This window comes from Callospermophilus lateralis, chromosome 2, assembly GCF_048772815.1.
Source record: "Callospermophilus lateralis isolate mCalLat2 chromosome 2, mCalLat2.hap1, whole genome shotgun sequence".
NCBI classification, from domain to species: domain Eukaryota; kingdom Metazoa; phylum Chordata; class Mammalia; order Rodentia; family Sciuridae; genus Callospermophilus; species Callospermophilus lateralis.
The window spans coordinates 3,577,647-3,591,578 of record NC_135306.1 but is presented as its reverse complement, the minus strand read 5'-3'; the positions used below and the strand labels follow the sequence as shown (position 1 = coordinate 3,591,578).

The window sequence follows — 13,932 nt, the reverse complement described above, 5'->3', positions numbered from 1 at the left end:
ACAGTGCCCCTGCTGGGAGGTGCCAGTGTCCTGGGGTGCTGTGGGCACGAGCCAGGCCGGTGTTGAGAGGCCCAGTGGTGAGCACGGGGTGTCCCCCGACTGCAGGGGCAGGGTGCCTGCCTGAGCAGGTCCGGCATCCCCGGGGGTCCCTGCCCCCGGCAAGGTCCCAGCACACCCCGCCACTGTGCCCTGAAATGGCCCACAGGCTCCCAGGTGCCTGTGCAGATGGGCCGTCCCGACTCCCGAGCCCCCAGATCAACAGGCCCCCGTCCCTGGCTGCCCCCCAGCAGCTGAGTGGGCGGATTTGAGCCGCGGGGCGCCGGGCGCCCACCTCTGCCTCTCCCACAGGCCCCAGCTGGGTGGGGCCGGTCCCCACACAGGAGGACAGCTGGGTTTCCCCTGGACATGAGCCCTGGCCTCTCCCTCACCTGCGCCCTCCGGCTGCCCCCCGCGGCAGGGAGCCCACTGTCCAGGCCAGGACCTCCCCCTTCCTGGAGGGTCCCAGCGGGGACTTGGGGCATTTGGCAGAAGGTTCTAGACTAGAAGCCTGACTCCTTCCTGTCTCTGGACGTCAGAGGGACTGGCCTTGGCCCAGGACCCCCAGAAGGGCCCCAAGCTCGTTTTGCTCCTAAAGGAGGATCCCCCAGCCCTGAGGCTGTGGGTGGACCTGGGCCCAGCCACGCTGCCCCCTCAGGCCCACTAGCCTGGGTCTCATTTCCCTTGGGCTAACTCTCCTCCCCACAGCCTGAAATATGGGTAAAGTGCCCGCATTCAGGCACTGGGTGCTGTCTCCCAGCGGGAGACAGAGGGTGAGTAAAGGGGTACAGCACCCACCACACCAGGAGAGGGAGATGGGGTGCCTGGAGCATTCTAACAGGGCCATCAGGGACTGCCTTGTTGAGAAAGTGACCTTTTGTCAAAACCCTGAAGAAGCTGAGGGGTGAGACCCATGGCGTCTCAGGGAAGAGCCATGCAAAGGTCCTGAGGTCAGGGGATCCTGGTGTGTTGAGGGGTGTGAGTCCAGAAAGGCTGACAGCACACAGGGTGGTACGTCGGGGAGGGAGAGGTCAACAAGGCCATGGAGCCACGCAGTCACCAGGGTAAAGTGTGGTGACGTGAAGGTGAAGATAGGCTCAGATGAGGATGCATTTGGAATGCAGAGCCCGTCAGATTTTCTAGCAGATTCTAGAATGAGAGAGAAGGTGAGGACGAGGGCCACCTCATGAGAATTCCCACAGGGACAGGCCCCAGATAGCCACTGGCGGCCAGAGGCCTGAGGTCTCCTTTCACCCTGTCTGGCAAGGCCTGGCCTGTTGGGTTCTGACACCCTCTGTCCCCTCCTGGTCAGAAGTCCATGCTCCACCCTGGCTTCTCTCCTGCCCCTTCGTGCACTGACACCTGTGGGAAGCCCTGGGCGCTCCCACTCCTGGGGGCACTGGGTGCGAGTGAGCTGCAGAGGGCCAACCGCTCAAGACTCGGGACTGAGGAAGAGAGCCGAGGGCCACCGGCTGGCCGCGGCCAGGGCCCGCTGCGTGGCCTCAGAGCCCCCAGGAACCCCGTGGTCTTGGAAGGACACCGTCTGCTCTTCTTGGCCTGTCGGCAGCCGGTGAAAGAGGGCGCCCCTGGCCGCGGTCAGTTCCTGCTGCCACCCAGGCCCTGACATCTGCTGCACCCCGAGTCCCGGCGCTGGCCTCGGTCCCTGCGCTCACAAGCAGATGGGGCCTTGCAGGAGAGGGGGTCTTGCGGGCCCTGGCTGCTGCATGGTGGGCCTCCTGTCACTGCTGGCTGACCTGAGCCGTTTAGCTGCCTCCAGTCCAAGGGCACAGGGGAGGACCCGTGGCTGTGCTGGGCAGGCCCCGAGGCCTCTGTGCATCACCCTGTGGGTGGAGGTGATGGGATCACTCGGCCCAGCCAGGCAGGATGGTGCTTCTGTGGGCAGGGTTATTTCTCCAGGCAGGAGCCCCCTGGGGGTGTCCCCAAGTTGAGACAGAAAGAGGGTGGCCCACCTGCAGTATTCTGCACAGCCCAGAGGCATGAGACCCCACCCAGGACATACAGCAGGTCAGCCCCAGGACCTTTGCACACGACAGGCTCACTGTCCACCACAGTCACAATCTCTCCTTTGCCAGATGCTCTCACTGCCGCTCTGTCAGCAGCGTCAGGAGGTAGCCCTGTGCCCACCCTGCCTCTGAGGAGTCTGGGATGCAGTGGGAGGGAGGAAGGTGGAAGTGACCCATGCACCTGCTGCCAAGGTTTCTGTCCTGACAGGGGAGTCGGGCACCTCAATCCTGCCCATGGCCTGTCCCTCTCGGACACAGGGAGCTGGACTGGAGCCAGACTGGAGCTGGCGGAAGGGTGGAGTAGGAAGAAGGCCTGTCGCCTGTGGTGGCCAGGGAGCCTCCCAGCCCCAGGGACTGCTGGACCCCTGGGTGGGCCAAGGGAGGGTGCAGAGACCCCTGTGCCTCCCTCCACGGCCACCCCTTCTGGCCCCCAGAGCTCAGCACCTGTAGAGCAAGAGTCCAGACCTTCCTGGCCAATGGGCTCACCACAGCGAGGGTCCCGGGGCTCAGATCCCCGGAGAGTCTTTAAAGGGTAGTTATGACATGAGGCGTCTCTGGGTTAGAGCTAAGGAGGGCTGCACCCAGGGGCGGAGCCTGGGAGCCCACTCTAGGGGTGTGGGTCCTGGCAGTTCACCTGGAGTGGCACTCAGGGGCCCTGGCACTGCAGGGACCCTTCAGAAGATGGAGCAGGTGAGCTTGGGAAGAGGTTCGTGATGGCCGCCCTCAGGCAGCCACCCAGCACCCTTGCAGAGGCCAGGGTCCTCTCTGTTAGGAGGAGGCAGAACAGCGGGAGGCCCAGGAAAGCGTTTCCCGCTGCAGCCCAGGGCAGACGAGCTGGCCTGGACCTGCTCCGACCTCCCTCATCCTGGGCCCTCTCCCAAGTACAGGCCGAGAGATGGATGTGGTCACAGGCCCAACTCAGAGGTCCCGGCCAAACCGCAGGCCCTGGGAAGCAGGCCGAGCCACCTGGGCAGCCGGCGCTCCCTCTCCTCTGGCTCCTGGGATCCTCGCCCATCCAGGAGGCCGCAGGTGCTCCTTCCTCTGGCTCATGTCAGAGCCAGAGGCCCGCCGTGCTCTCCAGTCCACGGCCCCTCCCCAGACTCAGGGCACCAAACTGGCTTTTCAGAGGCCGCAGCCCACAAGTCTTCCTGTGGCTTCAGTTTTATGTGCCTGGCCATCTCGGCTCCGTGTGAGTGTCCAAAGGCGCAGGCGCTGCCCAGGGTGACCCACCCCATGCTCTGTGCTGCCTCTGGGGGTGGGGGACAGCCCTGCAATGCCCTGAGCACCGCCCCCCACAACCCAGGCATACCCAGGACAGCATGGGCAGCACGGGGGCTGCTGGGGCCAGGCTGGACCCTCCGCACGACAGGCCTGCCGCGAGGAGGAGGAGGGGACTAGGCGCCCACCCTGCAGGAAGGTGGGTCACTCCTGACACGTGGCAGGTGTGGAGGGGCTCCTAGGGGGAGGGGACGGGGAGGGGCCCCTCCCGGGTGGGTGAGCAGGAAGACCGAGGGACGGCCGAGTCCACAGCAGGGACCAGGGGCCCCGGAGGCCAGGCAGCTGTCACTCGGCGTGGACCTGCCATGACGGCTGGGCAGCCGAGGTGGCACTTCTGCACGGGCCACGGGGAGCTGATGTGAGACCACGTGTCACAGGCCACCCAGGTCTCAGGCGGGGGACTCTCAGCAGCTCCCACCTGCGCCTAACTCCCCTCTTGTCCCTGATCTGAGAGGCAACATCCTGCGCCATGGCCTTGGCCTCAGGACCAGCACCTACCTCTCGGCTGCTCCTCTCTGCCCCGCTCCCCCACCCCACAACCAAGCGCTCTGGCCAGGCTGCTGGGGTCAGGTGGCCAGCTGGCCTCCTGGGCCTGCGTGGGCTCTCCCCCTTTGACGCTGCATCGCCCAAGGCTGAAGCATCAGTGGTCCCCGAGCCCAGGTCCCGGGAGGGTCCACGGGAAGTCCCCATCGGGGGCAGCGAGCACAGGACAGGCACTTGGTCGCTCCACTCCTGGTTTGGGGTTTTATCAGGCCGGGGCTGAGGGTGGGGAAGGTCCATGTCTGGCTGGGGCCCAGGGTCCTGGGACGCAGGAAGCAGTAGATGGCGCAGCAGGGCGGCTGGTGCTGGCCCCTGGGCGGCCCCTCAGTAGATCCCCCTCACCCTCTTGTTGTCGGGGTCAAAGGGAGACTTCAGGTGGACCTGGGCAGCGTAGGTGACCCCCATCCTCTCCAGGGCGTAGTCCCCACTCTTGACAAAGTCCAGTGAGACCTAGGAGCAAGGCACAAGGATCTCCCCGTTACTGGGGGGCAGGGTTTCCTCCTCGCTGGGGGGTTGGGGGGTCCCTGGCCAACCCACTCCTGTCCAAAGTCTCCCCTCTGAGCCCAGGTACTGCCCCAGAGCAGGTAAGTCACGCCCCGCGAGCCCCAATCCTACGTGAGCACCTGGGGTCCAGCAAAGCCCAGGTCTGGCAGCCAGTAAGTCCTGTCCCAAAGGACAGCACACCTCCCCCCCGCCAGTAACTCCAGATCCCTGGGGACGTGATGGCTTCCCGGTGCAGCAGGGCAAGAGGCTGGCAGCCAGCCGGCGCAGTCCCGAGGGACAGGGACAGAGCAGCTTTGTCACCCTGGTGTGCCGGGAGGCGCTCGGCCACCAGCTCTGGGAGACTGCATCCACCTCCACGGGGTGAGCCTTCTGGGTTGCCCTGATCACGGGGGCAGGGCGCCAGCCCTGCTGCTCCACTGACACCCAGTGTCCGGGGCCGTTTGTCTGGCTGTGGGTGACCTTCACTGGGCCACACGCATCCCAAACCCATCCCTGGCCTGGCTGGAATTCAGGGCTGCTGCTGCTGTTCTTTGAAAGGACAGGCAGGGCACCTCCACCCCACCCAGCCCCAGCAGGGACAGTGACCTCGGCCCTGCTCCCAGGCTCTCGTCTCCCCCTGTCCAAGAAGGCCCTGGACCCCAGACAATTGTCCCCTGAGGAGGATGGGCCTGTCCCCATGCTGTAGATGAACTGACTAAGAGAAACTGCTCATCCCAGGTCAACTGAGGGGCAGGTAGCGAGGAGGAGCCCGTGTCCCGTCCTCCCGCTCCCCAGGCCCACCTCGCCTGAGCAGCCATCACCTCCTCCCAGGGGCTCAGTCCAGCCTGGCTCCTCCCCGCTCAGTGGGGACCACAACCTGGCTTCTCTGCGAGTGTCAGGGGCTCAGGTGACGGCTGGAACCAGCTGGAGCCTCTGGGCTGGGCAGGGCAGGGTGGTCGCACTCTGGAGAGGGCAGACCTGCTCCCAGCGATGCCCGTGGAAAGGCAGGACCCTCCTCACTGGCACCCCCATGCCCCAGGCTGGAAAGATGGGAAGAGGGGGCAGAGGTGGCCCCGTCTTCCTGGGGAGGCTGGGGAACTTCCTTTCCCGCCACCCGGGGAAGTCCTGGTACTTGGCCCAGAGCCCAACTCCCTGGACAACTCCCGGAACTTGCCTAGAGTCTGGGCTTGCGTGATGGACGTAGGGCCAACTAGGTCAGGGAGTTTCTGGGTGAGGAGGCAAGGCCAGGGGACGGGACTCACCGGCCCACCACTAGGATTTTGGATATAGCCGTAGGCGATGGTCTTGTCCACGGTGAACCCGAAGTCAGCCCTCCGGACGTGGCCCACCACTTGCCCATTTCTCCAGATGGCCTCCAGGCCAAACATGGGCACTTTTCTGGAAGAAGCAATAGGGACGGCTGGGACCCCAGGCCCCTGGTGCACATACGTCCCCCGGCCTAGGGGAGAGTGGGAAGCTGGATTGTGCCTAGGGCAATGATGCCCCAGCCAGCCTGGCGCTGGCCTGGCACGTCTGGGCACCTGCTGCCAGGGAACATGGGGAAGACCAGAGACGCCCCCCCAGGGCTCCACTCGTGTCTCCAGGGCAAGCCCCACATAATGGGAAAAGGCTCCGCCTGGGACCCTCTCCCCTGAACAGCCGAGCGCCCACGGGGCAGCCCACACCACCAACGGGGCTTCCTCTATCACACAAGAGCTCACGCGAGATTCTCGAAAACTCAAAATGCAAGACAAAAAAAAAATGTGAACTAAAATCACAGAGATGCCAGCACCCGGGTGCTGGGGAGCCCCTGTGCCCATCTGCAGGCTGCTCCCTGGGTTGTCACCACAGAGGCTGTGCCCAAGGGAACAGTCAGGGCAGCTTTGGGAGCTCCTGGGACCACAGCCTGGGGCCACTCAGCACTTGGCCCTGCCGCCAAACAGATGTGGGGAGAAGGACGAGACCTGGGAACTCCCTCTCCCCCTTTGGCCTGGCCTCAGCCTGAGCATGGACTCGCCCAGGGCCCCGTGCAAAGCAGCAGGGTCCTTCGCCCCTCGGAGGCCCAGAGCTGCAGCCTGGGGCAGGACCCTGAGGGGAGCAGTCGTCAGCCGAGGCTGATCCTGGAGCCAGACACCAGGCCTGAGCTTCTGAGGGTCAGAGGGCTCGGGAGACCAGCCTAGGACCCCCAGCCACAGTGGAGCAGCTCCCACGGTGACAAGCCATCCCTGGAAGAGGACAGTGATAAGAGCCAGGGAGGGGCCCGGAGGACAGGCCAGCTCTGCTCACAGCCTCTCTCACTCCTGATCCAGGAGCAGGGGAGCTCTGTGGCTGGCTCTCGGCCCACGTCAGCGAAGGCAGAAGCTGCGCCTTCCTGGAGACTGGGTCACGCGGATCCCTGAGGGTGCCTGGGAGGCCCGCTGGCACCAACCCTGTGCCAGGACAACAGGTGAGTGCCAGGCTCCCAGATCCAGCTCTGCCGGGAATCTGTGGAGAAGCTGGCCGGCTCCCAGCACTGGTCCTAGAGCTGCCCCTCGGCAGGCAGGGCAAGGGCCGGGTCCCCCAGCCAGGTCACTCCTTCCACCTCTGCCAGAGTCCCTGTCACCAGCATCCTGTGGTCCTCACATGTAAGTGGGGGTGATGGTCATCCATCACAGGCCTCAGGGAGGTTTAACCCCAACAGGAGGGAGGTGGCCCCCGGTGACCAAGGCTCGGGGCTGGGCTGCACCACTTCAGAGGCGCCGTGGCCTGGCACTTCTGCTCTAGTCTTCCTCCCCCTGAGTCCCCACAGGCTGCTGACCCACCCCGCCCTGCCTGGCCCTGGAGGCGTCTGAGTCGCCTAGACTGGCCTGGTTTGCCCTGGCTTGGGACTTGACCAGAGTGTCCCCAGGCCTGGGCTCCTGTGTGGTGGGCGGCCTGGGAGAGGGTGGCCACGCGTGGGCAGTGGCATGCCAGGTGCTTTGAGGCAACAGGAAGTGCCCGCCTCTTGGGCTCAGCAGCGCCTGGCCAGGCCAGGGTACTCACTCCTCCACGGTGAGGCACACTAGGCGCCGGCGCAGGCCCGCCTCGCGCTGTTGCTCCAAGGCCTCGCGACCCAGGAAGGGCACGTGGGACTTGAGCTTGCAGGTGAAGGCCAAGCCGGCCTCCAGAGGACTGTCGTCTGACCTCAGGTCCGCGTGCCAGTGCCGGTAGCCTGTGAGGGGACTACTGGTCAGGTCCTGCCAAGGTGAGGGACAGGCCCCCAGCCCATTCCCCCCACCCTGAGAGAGCTGCTTAGGGACGTGGGCCGCAGCCCCAGGACGGGCGGTGGGGACATCCTCAACCCCAGAAGGTTCTCCCTTGACACTCGGGCATGAGTTCCAGGAGCAGGTGGACCCCAGGGGCACTCGGTGCCTTGCACCATCAGGCGGGGGCACTGGGGTGGCATTTAAAGAGGGCTGGGGCAGGCCTCTCCTGCTCTGACTCTACCTCTCCGGGGCTGAGCTGCAGCGTGGCGGTGGAGCGGCGCTGAGCCTGCCCGAGGCCCAAGTCCAGCCCCACTGCCCGTTGCAAGCCTCTCAGGGAAACCACTGTGCTGAATCGGCTCCCACCTGGCCCTGCTTCCTCACCCTGGCACGTGCAGGTGCTGGGCATCCTAACACCCTCTCCAGGGCCCAGAACCAGAGACCAGAGCATGGGCAGTGAGGAGGGTTGGGGAAATGGGTGGTAACAGGAAAAAGAGGCGATCGTGGTGGGGAGGGAGGGGCAGCCGTGTCCCTAGCTCCATGCCTCCGTGGCCACCAGGCTGCGCAAACCCTGCACTCACCCTTCTCAATGCTCAGGGAGTCGATGGCTCGGTACCCTGCGTTGACCAGGCCATGCTTGGCCCCCGCGGTCATCACTGCCCGGTACACAGGCACACAGGATGCTCTGGGGATGTGGAGCTCCCAGCCCAGCTCCCCCACGAAGGACAGCCGCATGGCCCGGACCTGGGGAGACAGACACGGCTCAGACACAGACATCAGGCCAGCAAGGCCCAGGCCACCATGTTGGCGATGGCACCAATATGGTCAGCTGGCCCTGGGCTCAGCAGGATTGCCACCAGGAAAGCAGTCTCCCAAGGAGGGTCCTTACGAGCTGCTCTGGGAACCTTGAGGCAATAGAGGGGCCCCCTGCGGAAGCAGCAGAACATATGTCCCCTGTCCCAGGCCTCAGATCTTCTAAGTGACTGTGCTAGTTTCCCAAGGGTCAAATGACCACAGACGAGGTGGCTTAAAGCAAGAGAAATAGACTCTCTCTTAGTTCAGAGCCAAAAATCAAAGCATGGCAGGGCTGCTCCCCCTAACTCAGAACCCCCTAACTCTTGGTGGCTTGTGCGGTCCTCGGTTGTGACCAAGCTCAGCCCCTGCCTTCACACGTGCTCACCTTGCCTGTCTCCTCTACCGTCTTTTGAGGACACTGGCCATCGGATGGGACTTGGGACCCATCTTAGTCCTGAGTCATCTCATCCCAGGATCCTCTCTTAGCTGCATCTGCAAAGGCCCTGTTTCTCAATAAAGCTATATCGCAGTTCCTGCAGGCAGGACGGGGACGCTTTTCAGTCCCCTCCATAACCTGGGCAAGCCTCCCTGCTCCTGTGGCCTCTGTTTCCTTGTCTCCAGAGTGGTCAGCAGCTCTGGCTCTCATCTTAGGCTTTAACGGGTCCCGAGACTTGTCCATGAGGCCGTTGGTTGGAAGCCATGGTACAGCTTGTGCATCGTGAGCTGCCCTTGGGGACAGAGGGATCCAAGGGGGGTGGCCAAGTGCCATGTCCATCATTCTAGAAGCCAACTGCCCTCCAGTGTGATCAGCCTGGGCCAAGTATGGGGTCTGAAGACAGATGTGGCCTCTGCCCCTGGACCCAGGTGTGGAGGATTGACCATAGCTTCTGGGCGGGCAAAATCCTGGAGCCACGGAGCCTGCCTGGAGGCCCCGGGCTGGACAATGGAGCTGACAAGTAGCCCTTGCTGGCCAAGGGCGGGCTGGTGTGGAGGCAGAGCCGGAGCAGCAGGGGTGGGGAGCCAGGAGGGAGGCTGGCGGGCAGGGCTGCAAGTCCTGCCAGAGCTGAGTGTGGAGCCACCTGCGCGGGCGCCATCTTCCTTTACCCCTGGGCCGAGCTCCGCACGCGCCGTGTCCCTTCATGGGCCTGCAGTGGTGGGGACCACTGTGAGCGATGGCCATGGGCCATGTCCCTTCACGGCCGTGTCCCTTCATGGCCCTGCAGTGGTGGGGACCACTGTGAGCGATGGCCATGGGCCATGTCCCTTCATGGCCGTGTCCCTTCATGGCCCTGCAGTGGTGGGGACCACTGTGGGCGATGGCCATGGGCCATGTCCCTTCATGGCCGTGTCCCTTCATGGCCGTGTCCCTTCATGGCCCTGCAGTGGTGGGGACCACTGTGGGTGATGGCCATGGGCTGAGGCAGAGGTGCCAAGCCCTGCCAGGGACAGCTGGTGTCCCTGGAGCTGGCAGCCAGAGTGGGGTGACTCCTGGCCAGAAGGATGGGCTCTTCCACAAGCTGGTTTGGGTGCGCGTCACGTGCACACCAGCAGCTGGCACCTGGCCTTTGGTCCTTAAGCCTAGTGTCCCCATCTGGTAAGGCCTAGGGTTCAGCTTGGGACCACTTGACTGAGTGTGGGCAGAGGGCTGGGCGGCAGCAGCCCCACAGCCCCGGCAGCACGGGGCCTGGCGGGAGGGGCATCTGCATGCGACCAAGGGCTCCTTGTGAACCACGGCTGCGCTGAGGGACTCAGTGCCAGAATCTTTTGAAATGGCACGAATTTGCTGTGAGTTGTCATTTGTGGGAACCTCTCAAAAAACTCAAAATGGACACAGAAAATGCTGGCATCTGCCTGCTTCTGGGGAGCAAACCGCAGGCCCTGACGGAGCGCCTTGTCAACTGCGCTCTAATTTCAGTCGGCCTACGGAGAAGGCTGGGGCTCAAAGCCCATCTCACTTTAAAACAGGAAGAAGTCATTTGAAAGTTCATGGCCCCTCACCCTCGGATCCCACGCAGACCCACTCCTCACCCAGCCAAGCCCCAGGGTCGGAGTTCGGGGTGGCACACGCCCTCCCACCCACCAACGGCAGGTGCCAGAGCCAAGTTCCTGGGCCACATCCTGTGCTCAGAAGAGTCCTGCACACACACACGTGCGCGCGCGCACACACGTACACACATATACACGTGCACACACACTCACACGCCAGTGTTAGAACTGCTAAGTGGATTCAGCAAGGTTCAGAGTATAAAATCCCACACACAGAACACACACTCAGTTGTGTTTCTGCACACGAGTAGTGAACGAGCCACAGAAAGAAATGAAACAATTCCACTTGCAATGGTATCAAAGGAGTGAAGGATCTAGAAACCGACTTGAGGTGGGGAGAGACGTTGAGGAAGACACAGTAAATCAAAGCCCTCTGCCTTGTCGCACTGGGGGACTTAATATCCACACTGCCCAAAGTGCTCAACAGGTCTGTACAATCCTCTTCCAAGCGACATTTATTTTACAAAAATAGGGAAAAAAAATCAAAATGGAATCTCAAGGGACCCCAACAGCCAAAAGAGTTTTAAAAAGGAACACAATTGGAAGAATCCCTCACTGTTCCTGACTTCAAAACACACTCCTAGGGGCAGCGATCCAGACAGCGTGGTGCTGGCAGAGACGCAGAGCCAGACCAATGGAGTAGAATAAAGTGTGGAAGTGCGTAGATTCTCATTTGTATGATCAAGTGATCCTCCACAAGGCGCCAGGACCACCGAGAAGGAAAGGAACAGATGGGCCTCTCCAACCGACGGCTGAGGACAAACTGATACCCACACACACAAGAAAGGCAAGACCTTTACCTCACCCTTCATCAAAAATCAACCCCAGTGGAGCAGAGAGCCAACCCAGAGCTTAACTGCAAAACCCCTAGAAGAAATACAGGGAGTCAGGAAGGACGGCCACCTTGGGCTGTGGCATCGGGCACGGGTAACAAAGGCGACCGTGGATGGGAGCACCTCAGACTGCCCCGCCTCAGAGGGTGCGCTGGTGCAATGGCAGCCCCCATGCCGGAGGGGTGACGCGGTTGGTGTCCACACACGCAGCACTCCTGTGACGCAACAGCAGCAAGACAAGAGACCCGGTGGAAAATCTGTAAAGGAGATGAACAGGCCTTTCTTTAAAGATGACATTCAGACGGCCACAGCGCAGGTGAGAGGACGCTCAACGTCACCAAACGTTCAGAAATGCAAATCAAAGCCAAGTCACCTCATGCCCCCAGGATGGTCAACATCTGAACAAACAGAAGACAATGAGCAGGGAGGATGCAGAGGAACTGGGCTTGTGCCCTGGGGTGGGGACACACAGGCACCGTCACATGGAAACACACCTCAAGACTTAAAAACAGAAGGAGCCGGCAGCCCCCCTTCTGAGTGTGCACCCAGCAGGACTGACAGCAAGGGCTCGGGGTTGTCCACGTACCAACGCTCACAGCCACAAGGCCAAGCGCAGGGAGCACCCTGAGCTCTGTCAGTGGGCGGATGGATGGATGGACAAACAAAACATGGCCTGTCCCCTCAGTGGGAGGAAGTTCTGACCCGTCCTGCAGCACAGGTAACCCTGAGGATAGTGTGCTGAGCCACAGAAGCCACAGGAGGACACGTGGTCATGACCCCACTGACACTAGGTCCCCAGTCACCACACCCATAGAAGCAGAGAGCAGAGTGGTGGTCACAGGGCTGGGGGGAGCTCAGCAGCACAGGCTTCCAGCTGAGCACAGCCGGAACGTCCCGGGGCTGGGTAGCAGAGCAGCTGGACAGACAGAACCGCCACACGGCACGCTGTAAAACTGTCATCTTGGTAGAACTAGCAACCACCCCTTTTCCTCCAAGGTCAGGAAACTGAAGCCCCAGATCTGTGACCAGCACTTTCTCCAGGCCTCGGGGGCCAGGGACAGAGGAACAGGAGAGGGGCCGAGCACAGGGCCCAGATCGGCTGGTCTGCGCCACCTGCGTCCAGCAGAAGGCTAAGAGGGAAGAACTGGAAAGAAGGGGAGAAAGAACCAAACCAGCCTCGTGTCCAGAACTCCTGGTAAATACCCAAAGTAAACGAGACGGCGTGTGGAAGAGACCCCACGTTCAAGGCAGACCACACACCACGGCCAAGAGCAGGTCAGCCCCTGTCCACCAGCCCGAGGGCAGCGTGAGGAAGCACCGGCTGGCACTGGAGAACCCGGCCAACCACAGAAAGATGGGACGCTGTCCTCTGGGACAACACGGATGGAACGAGCTCATTACGTTGAGTGAAAGAAGCCGGCACCAAAAACCTTCCCTCACGTGTGGAATGTGGAAAGCCAGTCTTACAGGTTCAGAGCATGATGGTGGCGGGGACAGAGGGGACGGAGGGGACAGAAAATGCTAGCAAGAGACAGAGGCGGCAGGCTTCTCCTGCAGGACGGGGCAGCTGTAGGTGACCTCACCAGAGAGAAAGGGCGACGTTTGAGGAGACCAGGGCGTCCAACCTGATGTAGACCCTTCGCAGCGTGTGACCCACCAAGACCTCACAGGGTTCCATGCTAATAGGCCGATTGTTACATTTTATGTATTACTTTGAAAATATATTTATTTTTTAAAAAAAGATAATGACGAAGAGTTTTCCAGAATTGGAAGACGGTCAGTTATGAATGCTTGGGCCACACAATGAGCACCAAACAGGATAAATAAAAACAAAACCCACCCAGAAAAGGCCGGGGCAGGCGCAGACCTGGGGGAGCAGGAGGGAACAGGGGTCTGGGCAGAGCACCTCAGGCCACACGCATGCCCCTGGTCTGCAGGAGGGTGCCACTCCAGGAGGGGAGGGAGGTGGAAGGAAGACTTCCCAGCTCAAGACTCATAGCTGGGAGACCAGATGGAGGACCACCCTCGACCCACCACACCTTGGGCCTGAGGTGCAGCTTGAGGGTCAACCAGAGCAGACCTGCAGCCAGATGGGTCACCTGGGAGTGAGAAAGCCCAAGGCAGCTGGGGGGTGTGGGGAGGGCCACCTGGGCAGGCACCTCCCTGTGCTCAGGAATCAGGCTCGGGGGTGAGCAGCCAGCTGGCCCTGGAGCTGGGGAGCCTGTCAGTGCAGACCCAGCTCTGCAGATGAGACTGGGCTCTGAGATGCAGCCTGGAGGCAGGTTCTGCAGGGAGCTGACCTCCTCTTCCTGCCTGGCCCCAGCAGGGTGACGATCGGGCTTCAGGGCTGCCTAGTGCCTGTCCTCCCAGTGGCCCGGAGAGCATAGGAATTGTTCCCAGAGCCAGCAGAATTGCTGGCCCTCTGCAGCCATCTCAGGGGCTGATTCCTGGACTGCAGGATGCAGTGGGCAGAGAGGTCTGTGTAAAGAGAGCCCGCACCCAGACCTGCCTTGTCCCACACCGCGTGAGTGTGATGACATCTTACAACCATGCTGGGTTGGCTGAGGACCTTCTTCTCATAAAAGGTTCTGTCCCTGGAAGGAATTTTGAAGGGTGCCACTGGACCCCCAGGGTGAGAGCATCTGCCCTGTCTGCCACTTCCTGATCCTTCACTCC

At 62.1% G+C, this 13,932-nt stretch overlaps 1 protein-coding gene across 1 annotated transcript in view; it reads right to left on the bottom strand.

Moving 5' to 3' along the window:
* Positions 1-4,096: 4,096 nt before the first annotated feature.
* The window catches only part of Sardh (sarcosine dehydrogenase), a 54,087-nt gene continuing 44,251 nt past the window's right edge, over positions 4,097-13,932 (bottom strand). The window contains exons 18-21 of the mRNA XM_076843038.2: positions 8,164-8,326; positions 7,383-7,551; positions 5,624-5,759; positions 4,097-4,328 (exon numbers count right to left, since the gene is read on the bottom strand). Coding sequence (XP_076699153.2) covers positions 4,203-4,328; positions 5,624-5,759; positions 7,383-7,551; positions 8,164-8,326 — 594 coding nt within the window. The 3' untranslated portion in view covers positions 4,097-4,202. The remainder of the gene's footprint in view (positions 4,329-5,623; positions 5,760-7,382; positions 7,552-8,163; positions 8,327-13,932) is intronic.